Source organism: Hyperoodon ampullatus (assembly GCF_949752795.1).
Source record: "Hyperoodon ampullatus genome assembly, chromosome: 11".
Lineage (NCBI taxonomy): Eukaryota > Metazoa > Chordata > Mammalia > Artiodactyla > Ziphiidae > Hyperoodon > Hyperoodon ampullatus.
In genome coordinates this window covers 29481190-29496281 of record NC_136924.1, presented here as the reverse complement: position 1 = coordinate 29496281, position 15092 = coordinate 29481190, and the positions used below count along the sequence as shown (strand labels likewise).

General features: G+C 44.8%; 1 protein-coding gene across 2 annotated transcripts in view; it reads right to left on the bottom strand.

The window, feature by feature from the left end:
• Positions 1 to 15092, bottom strand: part of RFX4 (regulatory factor X4) — a gene marked incomplete at both ends in the record, with an annotated part of 170671 nt that overhangs the window by 38300 nt on the left and 117279 nt on the right. For both annotated transcript variants that reach the window (XM_079714121.1, XM_079714122.1), the window contains 3 exons: positions 7626 to 7770; positions 12173 to 12231; positions 14247 to 14347. In XM_079714121.1, the coding sequence (XP_079570247.1) occupies positions 7626 to 7770; positions 12173 to 12231; positions 14247 to 14347 (305 nt within the window). The remainder of the gene's footprint in view (positions 1 to 7625; positions 7771 to 12172; positions 12232 to 14246; positions 14348 to 15092) is intronic.

The window sequence follows — 15092 nt, the reverse complement described above, 5'->3', positions numbered from 1 at the left end:
ATCATCTTTAATTTCTTTCATCAGTGTCTTATAATTTTCTGCATACAGGTCTTTTGTCTCCTTAGGTAGGTTTATTCCTAGATATTTTATTCTTTTTGTTGCAATGGTAAATGGGAGTGTTTCCTTGATTTCACTTTCAGACTTTTGATCATTAGTATATAGGAATGCCAGAGATTTCTCTGCATTAATTTTGTATCCTGCTACTTTACCAAATTCATTGATTAGCTCTAGTAGTTTTCTGGTAGCATCTTTAGGATTCTCTATGTATAGTATCATGTCATCTGCAAACAGTGACAGTTTTACTTCCTCTTTTCGGATTTGGATTCCTTTTATTTCCTTTTCTTCTCTGATTGCTGTGGCTAAAACTTCCAAAACTATGTTGAATAAGAGTGGTGAGAGTGGGCAACCTTGTCTTGTTCCTGATCTTAGTGGAAATGGTTTCAGTTTTTCACCATTGAGGACGATGTTGGCTGTGGGTTTGTCATATATGGCCTTTATTATGTTGAGGAAAGTTCCCTCTATGTCTACTTTCTGCAGGTTTTTTTTTTTTTTTTTTTTTTTTTTTTTTTTTTGCGGTACGCGGGCCTCTCACTGTTGTGGCCTCTCCGGTTGCTGAGCACAGGCTCTGGACGCGCAGGCTCAGCGGCCATGGCTCACGGGCCCAGCCGCTCTGAGGCATGTGGGATCTTCCCGGACCGGGGCACGAACCCGTGTCGCCTGCATCGGCAGGCAGACTCTCAACCACTGCGCCACCAGGGAAGCCCTCTGCAGGGTTTTTATCATAAATGGGTGTTGAATTTTGTTGAAAGCTTTCTCTGCATCTATTGAGATGATCATATGGTTTTTCTCCTTCAATTTGTTAATATGGTGTATCACGTTGATTGATTTGCGTATATTGAAGAATCCTTGCATTCCTGGAATAAACCCCACTTGATCATGGTGTATGATCCTTTTAATGTGCTGTTGGATTCTGTTTGCTAGTATTTTGTTGAGGATTTTTGCATCTATGTTCATCAGTGATATTGGCCTGTAGTTTTCTTTCTTTGCGACATCCTTGCCAGGTTTTGGTATCAAGGTGATGGTGGCCTCGTAGAATGAGTTTGGGAGTGTTCCTCCCTCTGCTATATTTTGGAAGAGTTTGAGAAGGATAGGTGTTAGCTCTTCTCTAAATGCTTGATAGAATTCGCCTGTGAAGCCATCTGGTCCTGGGCTTTTGTTTGTTGGAAGATTTTTTATCACAGTTTCAATTTCAGTGCTTGTGATTGGTCTGTTCATATTTTCTATTTCTTCCTGATTCAGTCTTGGCAGGTTGTGCATTTCTAAGAATTTGTCCATTTCTTCCAGGTTGTCCATTTTATTGGCATAGAGTTGCTTATAGTAATCTCTCATGATCTTTTGTATTTCTGCAGTGTCAGTTGTTACTTCTCCTTTTTCATTTCTAATTCTATAGATTTGAGTCTTCTCCCTTTTTTTCTTGATGAGTCTGGCTAATGGTTTATCAATTTTGTTTATCTTCTCAAAGAACCAGCTTTTAGTTTTAATGATCTTTGCTATCATTTCCTTCATTTCTTTTTCATTTATTTCTGATCTGATTTTTATGATTTCTTTCCTTCTGCTAACTTTGGGATGTTTTTGTTCTTCTTTCTCTAATTGCTTTAGGTGCAAGGTTAGGTTGTTTATTCGAGATGTTTCCTGTTTCTTAAGGTGGGATTGTATTGCTATAAACTTCCCTCTTAGAACTGCATTTGCTGCATCCCATAGGTTTTGGGTCATCGTGTCTCCACTGTCATTTGTTTCTAGGTATTTTTTAATTTCCTCTTTGATTTCTTCAGTGATCACTTCGTTATTGAGTAGTGTATTGTTTAGCCTCCATGTGTTTGTATTTTTTACAGATATTTTCCTGTAATTGATGTCTAGTCTCATAGCATTGTGGTCGGAAAAGATACTTGATACAATTTCAATTTTCTTAAATTTACCAAGGCTTGATTTGTGACCCAAGATATGATCTATCCTGGAGAATGTTCCATGAGCACTTGAGAAAAATGTGTATTCTGTTGTTTTTGGATGGAATGTCCTATAAATATCAATTAAGTCCATCTTGTTTAATGTATCATTTAAAGCTTGTGTTTCCTTATTTATTTTCATTTTGGATGATCTGTCCATTGGTGAAAGTGGGGTGTTAAAGTCCCCTACTATGATTGTGTTACTGTCGATTTCTCCTTTTGTGGCTGTTAGTATTTGCCTTATGTATTGAGGTGCTCCTATGTTGGGTGCATAAATATTTACAATTGTTATATCTTCTTCTTGGATCGATCCCTTGATCATTATGTAGTGTCCTTCTTTGTCTCTTCTAATAGTCTTTATTTTAAAGTGTATTTTGTCTGATATGAGAATTGCTACTCCAGCTTTCTTTTGGTTTCCATTTGCATGGAATATCTTTTTCCATCCCCTTACTTTCAGTCTGTATGTGTCTCTAGGTCTGAAGTGGGTCTCTTGTAGACAGCATATATATGGGTCTTGTCTTTGTATTCATTCAGCCAATCTGTGTCTTTTGGTGGGAGCATTTAGTCCATTTACATTTAATGTAATTATTGATATGTATGTTCCTATTCCCATATTCTTAATTGTTTTGGGTTCGTTATTGTAGGTCTCTTCCTTCTGCTGTGTTTCTTGCCTAGAGAAGTTCCTTTAGCATTTGTTGTAAAGCCGGTTTGGTGCTGCTGAACTCTCTCAGCTTTTTCTTGTCTGTAAACGTTTTAATTTCTCCATCAAATCTGAATGAGATCCTTGCTGGGTAGAGTAATCTTGGTTGCAGGTTTTTCTCCTTCATCACTTTAATTATGTCCTGCCACTCCCTTCTGGCTTGTAGAGTTTCTGCTGAGAGATCAGCTGTTATCCTGATGGGGATTCCCTTGTGTGTTATTTGTTGTTTTTCCCTTGCTGCTTTTAATATGATTTGTTTGTGTTTAATTTTTGACAGTTTGATTAATATGTGTCTTGGCATATTTCTCCTTGGATTTATTCTGTATGGGACTCTCTGTGCCTCCTGGACTTGATTAACTATTTCCTTTCCCATATTAGGGAAGTTTTCAACTATAATCTCTTCAAATATTTTCTCAGTCCCTTTCTTTTTCTCTTCTTCTGGAACCCCTATAATTCACATGTTGGTGCATTTAATGTTGTCCCAGAGGTCTCTGAGACTGTCCTCTGTTCTTTTCATTCTTTTTTCTTTATTTTGCTCTGCAGCAGTTATTGCCACTATTTTATCTTCCACCTCACTTATCCGTTCTTCTGCCTCAGTTATTCTGCTACTGATCCCATCTAGAGTATTTTTCATTTCATTTATTGTGTTTTTAATCGATGCTTGATTCATCTTTAGTTCTTCTAGGTCCTTGTTAACTGTTTCTTGCATTTTGTCTATTCTATTTCCAAGATTTTGGATCTTGGAAATAGAATCTTGGATCATCTTTACTATCATTATTCTGAATTCTTTTTCAGATAGACTGCCTAGTACCTCTTCATTTGTTAGGTCTGGTGGGTTTTTATCTTGCTCCTTCTCCTGCTGTGTGTTTTTCTGTCTTCTCATTTTGCTTATGTTACTGTGTTTGGGGTCTCCTTTTTGCAGGCTGCAGGTTCGTAGATCCCGTTGTTTTTGGTGTCTGTCCCCAGTGGCTAAGGTTGGTTTAGTGGGTTGTGTAGGCTTCCTGGTGGAGAGGACTAGTGCCTGTGTTCTGGTGGATGAGGCTGGATCTTGTCTTTCTGGTGGGCAGGTGCACGTCTGGTGGTGTGTTTTGTGGTGTCTGTGGACTTTTTATGATTTTAGGCAGCCTCTCTGCTAATGGGTGGGGTTGTGTTCCTGTCTTGCTAGTTGTTTGGCATAGGGTGTCCAGCACTGTAGCTTGCTGGTCGTTGAGTGAAGCTGGGTGTTGGTGTTGAGATGGAGATCTCTGGAAGATTTTCGCCGTTTGATATTATGTGGAGCTGGGAGGTCTCTTGTGGACCAGTGTCCTGAAGTTGGCTCTCCCACCTCAGCGGCACAGCACTGACTCCTGGCTCCTCAATTTGGGATGATTTGTTGTCTATTCATGTATTCCACAGATGCAGGGTACATCAAGTTGATTGTGGAGCTTTAATCCGCTGCTTCTGAGGCTGCTGCGAGAGATTTCCCTTTCTCTTCTTTGCTCTCACAGCTCCCGGGTCTCAGCTTTGGATTTGGCCCCGCCTCTGCGTGTAGGTCGCCGGAGGGCGTCTGTTCTTCACTCAGACAGGCCAGGGTTAAAGGAGCAGCCGCTTCAGGGACTCTGGCTCACTCAGGCCGGCGGGGGGAGGGAGGGGCACGGAGTGCGGGGCGAGCCTGCAGCGGCAGAGGCCGGCGTGACGTTGCACCAGCCCGAGGCGCGCCGTGCGTTCTCCCAGGGAAGCCGTCCCTGGATCCCGGGACCCCGGCAGTGGCGGGCTGCACAGGCTCCCAGAAGGGCGGTGTGGACAGTGACCTGCGCTCGCACACAGGCCTCTTGGTGGCGGCGGCAGCAGCAGTCCCAGCGTCCCACGTCCGTCTCTGGGGTCCGCGCTTTTAGCCCGGCTCGCGCCCGTCTCTGGAGCTCCTTTAAGCAGCGCTCTTAATCCCCTCTCCTCGCGCACCAGGAAACCAAGAGGGAAGAAAAAGTCTCTTGCCTCTTCGGCTGCTCCAGAGTTTTCCCAGACTCCCTCCCGGCTAGCTGTGGCGCATGAGCCCCCTTCAGGCTGAGTTCTCGCCGCCAGCCTCAGTCCTCTCCCTGTGCTCTGACCGAAGCCCGAGCCTCAGCTTCCAGCGCCGCCTGCCCCAGCAGGCGAGCAGACGAGCCTCTCGGGCTGGTGAGTGCCGGTCGGCACCGATCCTCTGTGCGGGAATCTCTCCGCTTTGCCCTACCCAGGTACGTGGGGAGTTTCTTGCCTTTTGGGAGGTCTAAGGTCTTCTGCCAGCGTTCAGTAGGTGTTCTGTAGGAGTTGTTCCACGTGTAGCTGTATTTCTGGTGTTTGTGGGGAGGAAGGTGATCTCCGCGTCTTACTCTTCCGCCATCTTCCCCGGAAGTCAGAGCCAGGGTTTGAATCAAGGTCTGTCAGGCATCCCAACCGCATGCTCTTACCACAGCACCACTTAAGACTCATTCTAATCATCATGCTCAAGTCCCAATGTGTACTTTTTAATTTAAGGTAAGCCAGGCATCCCCAGCCAGCATCTACATCATGGATGTGATGGTAACCCCCTACAGCAAGAATCTGCAGACTTGTCAATTGGTGGTAAGGAAAGGAGGGTGCAGCACACAGTTGCCCCTAGTCTTATTCAAACCGACCTTTGGTCCAGCTCATTGTGTTCAGGGACTTACTTCCCAGCTGTCTGGAAGGAGCAAGGATGACACCCGTGTGCCAGGCCATCTGCCTTCAGGCTTCCTCAATCCCCCTCTTCCTGGCACTGCATCACATAGTATGTCCTCTTTGGTAAAACGCAACCATTTGGAAACTACTTGTTCAACTTCTGATTTGCCATTAGCTCTAAGCTCCACGTGGCAAGGGCAGTGTCCATCTTATTCACTGCTCTTTGCTCAGCGTCTAACACAGTGCTAGACCCAGGACAGGCATTCGCTAAGTACCAGGTGGGTTGCACTGAACCTCATTATGACTCCCTTCCTCTAGAAGAATACAATCACAGATTTAAAGGACAACATTCTGCCCCCAGCCTAAGAAAGCTAAAAGAGAAAGCCCCCAAAGGTTTTTTCTTGGAGAAGCAGCAGTGACCTTCGTGCTGCTCCAGCAAAGGCTCAGAGCCTGGTCCCTAAAACAAGCAATGGTGATTGTATTTTTCCTTATGAGTCTGGGTCACATTTTCTTCCCCCCATGAAAGGTGCTGAGGGGAGAAGAGAGCTGAGTCTAATGCTGCTAGGAGTGGTTAGCAGAACCAGGAAGTTGGATCATTCTGGGCTTCCACCCATCTATTTGGTCCTCCACAAACATTGCTGGTCCCCACCTCTACCCCTGGCCCTGTGTGAGGCCCTGGGGACATGGCCATCAGGAGTATAGCCAGCACTGTTAGGGTGCTCTTAGCCATGCTTTCCATTGCCTTCCAGAAGGAAAAACAGAACAGGAAGCCTGATTGTAAGCACTTGGAAAGATCCTGGAACCTCTAAAGCTTGCCCACATCTCGTTATTTTTGTCTCCTCTGGCATGCACTAGTGCATGGCAGTGACACCAAAACTAGACCTGGGTTCCAGGTCTAGCTCTGCTACCTTGGGAAAGGTTCACCACCTCTCTGGGGCTCAGTTTTCTCATCTGTAATATGGGGCTGATATGTGAATCTTCCCCAAAGGGTTGATGTGGAGATTAAGATCATGACACAGGACCTGGCATAAACTAGGCACTCTATCAGCTGAATTATTATTTGTGACAATCTCTAAAATTCTTAACAGGGGGAAGCAGGCTGGAGGCTGTTACACAGGAAGAAATAAGAGCCTGAGAGGAGCTCTGGGGTCACTAGGAAAGAAGAAGCCCCAGGGAAGGTCCACGTGATTCAGTGCTTCAGCTGCTCCATTTGTTTTTGAAAAGAGGTCTCTAATAGGAACATTTTAGAGAACTCTGTTTATAAACATGACATGCTTAGGCTAGATGAAGAAAGTTTTCCTTCAGGGCAACAGTGTTGAGGGGGTGTAGTGGAAAGGGGCTTGGGGCTCTCAGAAGAGTAGGCCCCTCTTCTCGGGGTGGGGGACAGCCACTCTGCAGCTTCCTGAATGTCACTATTAGGGCCTTGGGCCTCACCCCATCCAGAAGGCACAGCTGCTGCCATATCCCCCACATCCAGCACAGCCTTAGCACCAAGCTTTCCAAGAGCTGATGGGGGCGGAGCATGATGTCCTCATGCTCCCTTCCCCAGAGGCACAAGAAGCGAAGGCTGAGCAAAATAAGGAAGGAGCCAACAGACCCTGGTCCAGGGGATTCCCTGGGCAGAGGCTGTGATGGGCTGTTGAGGAACAGCACAGATGTGCTAAGAATGGTGGTGTTCTCTGGCCCTCCATGTCCTCTGCTGTTAAGAAGAGCAACCTGACCACATCAGGATAATACCTGGAGCAGTACTCTCACCATCTTTATCCACAGGGGCATGAACATGTATTCACAGAAGTGAATCACCTTCCATCCCCTTCTCAAACATCTACTATTATTGAGAGGTTCACCTGCCAGTAAATAGGTGGGCTGACTCCCGTGACCCTCCACAGAAAAGTAGGCAGGATTTCCAGCTGCCTCCAGGCTGACATAATGACGTACACTGAGAGAGGCAGCAAGCTTTTTTCCTCATTTGTTGATGCCACCTAGGGAACAGCACCTGGCATTGAGGGTCACGGGTGGGGCCTTTTGCCTGACATTGTGTGTTGCCCAATGCCCCAGCACCCATTTTCTCCAGCAAGGTTGGCCCATGTCCTTGTAAATCAGCTAGCCCCTCCATCTAGGCCGACCCATTTAACAGGAACAAGAGAGGGGATGGAATCCCAGGGAGAAGGACAGGGTGGGAATGCCACCTAACTATGTACCAAGATTCTTTCTTTCTTTCTTTCTTTTTAAACAAATAAAAAGACACACGCCCTGGTAGAGCATCTTACACTGGACTATGAGCTTCCGGTGCTCATCTCGAGTGTCTTCCATGGTGTAAAGGGTTTGCTTGGTGATGCTGTTGAGGTCCACATTCCTCCAGTCTTCCAGCATTTGGAATGTGATGTCTGCACTGTGGATCACTGTTCGAGATGCCTGGAATCCAATCCAATCAACTCATTAGCTCATGGGTTGTTAGGTTAAAACCCCTTCCTTTATTTCCTTTTAGTTCTTTTTAATGAATCTGCTTATGGTACTTTGCAAAGTACTTTGAAATTCAAGAAAACTCAGAAGATGAGTCTATAACTCAGAAGATCCGTATACCATTTTCTCTGTGGTTCTCTCCTCACATCTCTCTTTATAAGAAACTACCCCACGGTGGCCTAGGCCAGACCAAACCTGCTGTTCCCAGCCCCTTTGGTCTTGACCCCGTGGAACAATGGGATGAAGCCCAGAGATCTGTCAGCCTCCTGATGTGAGCTTGTGGGCAACAGCTCTGTGTTTAATAACCCGTGTCTCTAGCGTGTGAGAAGCAACAGGCTCAGATCTAGGAAGGGTCCTGCTACCCTTGGGCCTATGATAGATTCAACCCCAGAAATTTTACAAGGTGTATTTTTCATCTAAGTGCATTCTGAAGCAGTTTATGGTCTAGCTTTCTGCTTTTGTTTTTTATGTAACTATAATAATTAAAACAAATATGAATAATTGAGATGGAAGAAAAGGAAACCATACCTTACGACTCAGTGGTCTTTTAATGTGGTCTGTGTGTGTGTGAGTGTGAGTGTGTGTGTGTGTGTGTGTGTGTGTGCGTGTGTTTAATCTGTGGCTTCCTCAGCAACCTTCATAGTAGAACTTAAATTTGTAAGCTGGAACAATACTCGGAACAACAATACTTGGAACTACCAAGTTGTAACAATACTGATAAAAGCAAAGAAAAACACTTCCAGAATCATTTCCTTTACTTGCATGTTTTCAAAAATGTCTTTAATAAAACAAGATTTCAAAGACACATGGACATTATAAGTCGCTTAATGCTTATGAATTTCCAATCAAACGTAAATACTGATAACCCTTTTACATGTAGACTGTCTGAGCACAGGTAAAATAAAATCTTACTTAAATCCTTGTAGAACTCTTTGCACAACACAGAGGCCTAGAATATATGAATATATGAAAAGTGAGTTGGGTTGGTTTCTAATGATAACTGAATGTGAAGGTCTAGGATTCTGGATTCAAATATACTTAGTTCAAATCCTGACCTTGCTACTGACCAGCTGATTGATTGGGGGCAGGCAAGCAGATTAACCTCAGTTTCCTGATCTATACAATGGAGATATAATAGTACCTATCTCTTCAGGAGGGCCACTGTTGAAGACTCCTTGGGATAATGCTTGCAAGGTGCACAGTTCAGGGAGTAAGAGCTCAATAAATGAGGCTCCTGTCATGCAGGTCGATTCTCTTTGTTGTGATCGCTCTGACACCCCAGGACCTTTGCACAGGGTGTTCCTGCTGCTGAAATGTTCTTCTCTCACCCTGCCCCGGCCACCCTGCCATCATGTGTGCTCCAAATTGAATGCAGTACCCATGGAGAGGGCTTCTCTAACCACATTATCTAAATAGGATCTAAAATGCCCCATTATTCTCTATTTCCATTCTCTTTCCCTCATAACGCTTATCACTTTTCATTATTTTTTGTTGGGCAAGGACCACTAAGCGTAAATGTCTGGCACACAGTAGGCACTCAAAAGATTTTGTGGGATGAATGGCTGAGATATGAATGCCAAGTTGCTTGCTCAGTGTATATCCCAAAGGGCCTGAATAGTTGGCTCTTGGGTTTAAGTATCTGGGGGTGAGTTTTTGGCTGGCTGTTGTTTAGTCTGACTTGCCTTGTGTGTGTTTAGGAAAGCTTGCTGGGATATTAGCTAAGATGTTCCATGGTGTTTCATTCCCAGCACTAACCCTAGTCCTTTGGCTGATCCAGAAATGTGTCTGATAGCTGTCCAGTGAAGATGGAAAGGTAGCAATTGCTGATTAAATTATGAACTGCCTATGTGAGAAGTGGCGAGTGTGTGTGTGCGCATGCATGTGAGCATGCAGGTGGTTGTGGGCATGGGTGTGGATGCTTTTACCTACATGGTACATTAAAGGGTCAAAGGCCTTTCTAAACTTCCTAAATGTCTACTTTTAACTATGTCCTAAAACCGTATCTAGTTCCCTGATATGACCCAAGACCGGCTCTTCCAAGCTGGGAAGAAGAACCAGATGGCATGCACCCTCGGAAACAAGGCAGTCTTTCCATTTTTTTTTTCTTTTTTTAAAGAATATCTCAAATCAATTTATTTTATATACACATTAAAATCTTTTATATTTAATAAATGTATAAGATACAAAGAAAAAAATGACAATTCCCAAGACCCAACACCCATGATGAATATGAGTTTCCCTGACCCAGAATTTACCATCATTAAGGTCTGGAAATATTTGCTTCCATCTAATTGCTGTTTTTGTTATTGTAAAATTATTATTGTTTTTGTTTTAAAAAGATACACATATTTATGCAATTGAAATTTAATAGGAAATATTAAACAAGAAATTTTTGATCTTTACGTGTACATACTATATGTTTAGTGATATTAACAGAACCCTCAGGCTTGTGTTGAGTCCTTCCTAAAACCTTTTGATGGACAGAGGTAGGATTTGAAAACTAACCCTGGCAGTGTTTCTTTATTTTGTTACTATTCATTTTATTTCCTGAATCCCATTAAGCTGTGAGGCTCTGCCCTACCCCAGAACAGTGCCCAGGTGTGGCCTCTGAAACAGTACAAACGTGGAAAGTTTCCCTCTGTGCCATTTATGCTGGGGGCAGGGCTGGAACAGTGAGGGGTGTGTGTGTGTGTGTGTGTGTGTGTGGGTGTGTGGGTGTGTGGGTGGGTGGCTGGCAGTAGTTTTACACTTTCTGGTTCCTGGCCTGGAGCCTTCCTTCAGGCCACTCTAACTAGAGACCCCTCCCCCTCCCACCTTGACCTTGAGTAACCAACACCAACCCAGAACCAACAATATAAGGGAGAGGTTACAAACCCGAACACATAAACAAGGCAGGCAGGTGAAGTGCATGAGTGAGGTGGGCCAAGTGTAAGAGAAAGCGGAGGTGATGAGAGGACCCTGCCTGCTAGAGAAAAGCTCAGACCATCCAGCTGGTTACTGCCCCGGGGAAATTAGCTCTGGGGTTGCCAGCTCTTACAATTTTTCTACAGAAAATGCGGGTGTTTAGTTGTCATCTCCTAGTTTCAACTGTTAGTGACTCAGTAAAAAAAAATTTTTGAATATATGCCAATCAAACAGAAATAACCCCACACATCTGCGGGCCAGATTTGACCTGCAGCCACCAGTTTGTCCCCTGGGCTTTAAGGTCATTAATAGTTTAATGAATGTTAATGGCCTGCCTTAACAGACTTAGATTCCCTTCCTTGAGGTTCAAAATTAACAGAAATGCAAAACTTTATGCCATCAGTTAGAACTACAGAGCTACAGCGGGATCTTCCACTTTTTACTGTACGTATATACTTTCATTAATTAAAAAAAATTTTTTAATAGTAAGCACATGTCTCCCTCGGCCTTACTCCAGGGGCTTTTGCTGTAAAGCGCCTGGCATTGCCGGAGGGTACATGAACGAGCACGCATCCCTCCCCAGGGAGACTGCTGTCCTGTGGGGCCCACTCGTGGAACTGACAGCACAGGTCGGGTGGGGTCGGACACTTTCCTTTCTGTACCTGCTGACTGGCGACGCTTAAACAGGGTAGAGGTGTCGGCAACCAGTAAGCGAGAGATGCCGCACGTGCCCGGAAGAGCCAGAATAAAATGCTAAAGTCCGGTGTAATTGGAACACGGACCTCGTGTCAAAAGAAACACAAACCGAACAGGTTTGTTATGGAATAATTTCTAACTGATAAGTACCAGAACACGTCAGCGGTTTCCTGTTGTTTGGCAGGGATGCTAACTTGGGGTTAAAAAAAAAAAATAGTAAGCACATGTCACTTTTGTGCTAAAAAGAACAGAAACCTGGGGAAAAAACAAAATTGGGGTGATTTTGCACCCCCAAGACTACACGTGGCAATGGCTGGAGACATTCTTGACTGTCGCAACCAAAGTGGTACTTGGGGGTGGGTGGTCTTACTGGCATCTAGTGGGTAGAGGCCAGGGATACCACTAAGCATCTACAATACACAAAGCAACTCCCCACAACAAAGAATTACCCAGCCCAAAAAGGCAACAGTGGCTGAGAAACCCCGATGTACTTAAGCAAAACACAAAACTTGTGGACCTAGAATATATGAAAGGTTAATGGGGAAATGATGTCAGAAATTATTCTGTATGTTAGTTGAAACTATTTAGTGATTGGCTAGTGTTTCAATTCCTTATCTGTAGAAATTTAAGATAATGGTGAGAGTGTACTATTAAACAACCACACCCTGACAGATCCTCTCCAGAGTTATTGTGGGGTTGCCCCTCATTTTCAATGACTTAGCAGTAGTTAGAACACATAACACAGGACAGCTACCTGGCAAAGGTGATTTAGTGATGTTTGCCGTCTCAGAATTTGGGAAAATCTTTTCGACACTGCAAGAAGAAAAGAGTGAGTATGAAATATTTTACGCTTTATGGGTCCGACCTTGGATTTTCTGCAGGCCGATTTCAAAAAGGAGCTTCCTTGTTTGCCTAACTTTGTCACTGTCCAACCCTATTTTCTGCACCCACTGGCAAAACCCTGCATTTGCTTCTTTGTTCTCCCATATGGACTATTTCCTAAGATGGCGATATTTGGGGTACATATTTCAAAATTGCCCACACTCCACACTGGCAGGTGTGAGAAATTGTGGCGTCAATCAACCGTGAGTAAAAGCAATTATTTACTTGTCTTTCATTTCGCTAATTGCAAGCTCAATCACTTCTCCCCATAAATAATTGCAGGAATCAAGTGGAAGCTTTGAAGAAGGCCCTTTAAAAAGTAGTATATCTACTAGGAAACCTTGATTGAGCAGGGTTGCTTCTAGGATAGAACCCTGGGCGGCACCTTGAATGTGGCTTTGCATTCGTAATCTGCCGTTTTCATCCAACAGTCTCCACGACCTATTTGTATGGATGATATCCTGGGTCCTATGCTGACATAACAGGCTGATGCTTTGAAGTGGGGTGATCTTATATCTGTAGGTTTCGAAGCAGACAAGCCATGTGCCAGCCCAAGGTCTTCATCCTTACAGAGTCCTTTGGAGAGGTGTGTGTCTCCACTCCTTGCACGTTCTCGACGTGCACCCCCAAGGCTCCCTGGGGAGAGTGGGCGCCTCCAGGCTCCCATAGGTGGCAGGTCCAACAAACCTCCTGGCTTCGGACTTTCAACAGATTTGCTTTGCCAGCATAATTAAAATGGGCACGGGGCATTCTTCTCATTAATTTCTGAACTGGTCAAGAAACAATCAGAAATTTCCCTGGGATTATTCTAATTTGTACTCAGAACCAGCTTGGTTGGAAAAATAGGGCATGGGGTGGAGGAATGGGGGGGGCAGGTGGAGTCGGGGGACAGATGAACTTCTAATTTTCCAGGCCGATCAATCGTTAATCCTTCTCCTTAATTACTTTTTCTTTAACTTTGTGATGTGGAATTTAGTGCTCATGAAAAGAAAAGAACTGAGAGCCGTGAAATAAAGCAGGCTTTATCAATAGGTGATGGGCACGGCAGGCGGCCTCAAAGCACGTCTGAAAGGGCCCCCTTTGCCTGTGGAGAGAGGGTAATTTGATCTCCTTCGTTTTCCTTGCTGGCACTTATTTCGGGCAAGAATGGCCAGCTGTATTCAAATGGGGTTTTAAGAAACATATATCTTAAAACTTTATTTTGCTTAAAATCATTTCACCTTGGCTTAATAGCACGTGAGACTTCCTACAAGTAAAGACACATCGAGACAGAGAAATAGGACCAGTTTTCTCAGGCAAAATGAACGCTGGGGAATGAGTGGTGATGCTCAGCAGAGAAAAGATTCACAGTCCGAATCCCCCACAAGAAATATTAATTCTTCTTTCTCATTAGTCAGAGAATTAAATATGTGAAGCCCTGAAGCTCTTTTCTGTCTTCTATTACCCCCACTTTGTGGACAGGAGCTTCGGGGAAATCTCCATTTTAGGGTCAGATAGGCGTGAGTTTGACTCCTGGCCCCTAATTACCATCTGTGTGGCTGTGTGGCTTTGGTGAAGTTTCTTTGCCTCTCGGCGCTTCACCTGTAGAAGAGGGATACTGTTTCCTACATTGCAGAGATGGGTGAGGATTAATAAATGGCATAAGGAGTGTGGTGGTGACAGCAGAAACTCTGGCATCAAACAGACTTAGGGGCCAATCCTGCCTCTGCTGCTTACTTCCTCTCTAAGCCTGTTTCATTTTCTGTAAAGGAGAGGTGTGCCACCCATAATAAACATTTTGTGAGGATTAACTAAGTTAACACATGGAAAGTGCTAAGCATGATAGTTGGTACTTTGTAGGCATCAGTAAATTCTTAGCTATTATTATGTTATTAACAACCTATGTAAAATATCTGGCACTAAAATGTTACCCTCCCTTCCCCTCTGCTCCCAAACGTCATACTTACATTCAAACTTGATGTTTCGTAAATTTTCTGGGAGGTCATGGAGAGCCACTTTTAGCCACTCATCCAGCTGTTTGGCAAACTTTCGGATCACCTGAGTTAAGCTAGAAAGAGAAATGACACATGCTAAGTGCCTTGTGTGTTGCCCAGTCCTCCCCACAGGCCCCTACAAAGTCTTGTTTCCTCTGATGGTGTTTTGACTGCAACCATTAGGCGCCACTGAAAGCAGCAACCTCAGGGGCAGGGTCGGCAGCCCAATCCCTGTGGAGAGCTGGTGGGTCTGAGAAGGGCGTGGACAGAATGTGCTCTGGTGCCCACGCTGGTCGACGAGGGAGACACAGCGTACACAGGTGTGGGGAAAAGCCCACGGCAATGCTTGGCAGCATCCACAACCCTGGCTGCGAGTAAGACACCATCCTTCGTGTTTTTGAAGAGGCTTGTGGGAGGGGTGATGACAGTGGACAGTGGGCCTGAGAGCACCGTTCGCAATTTGCCTCTCCTCCTCATGCTGCCCAGTCTTGTTGGAGTTCCCCAGGCGGGCAGGAACCCCATGTGCGGCGTACCGCCACGCCTGCCCACCTAGCCGGGACTCAGGCTTACTAAAATGTTTGCCTCTTGGCAGGAACTGGGAAGCAAGAGTGCATTTTTAAACTGACAAACAATCCTGACACAGACCTGGAAGCCATGTCAGAGTTGGACAGTCAAGGGCTGTTTGGGGGCAGGAGGTGGGGTGGGGGGGCCTAGAGGGGTGAAGGGTTGAGGGGGCAGTCGGTTGCAATAGGAGATGGGAATTTGGAGTCGAGGAGACACTGAGCACCATTTTCAGGCTCTCACCATCAAAGTCATCTG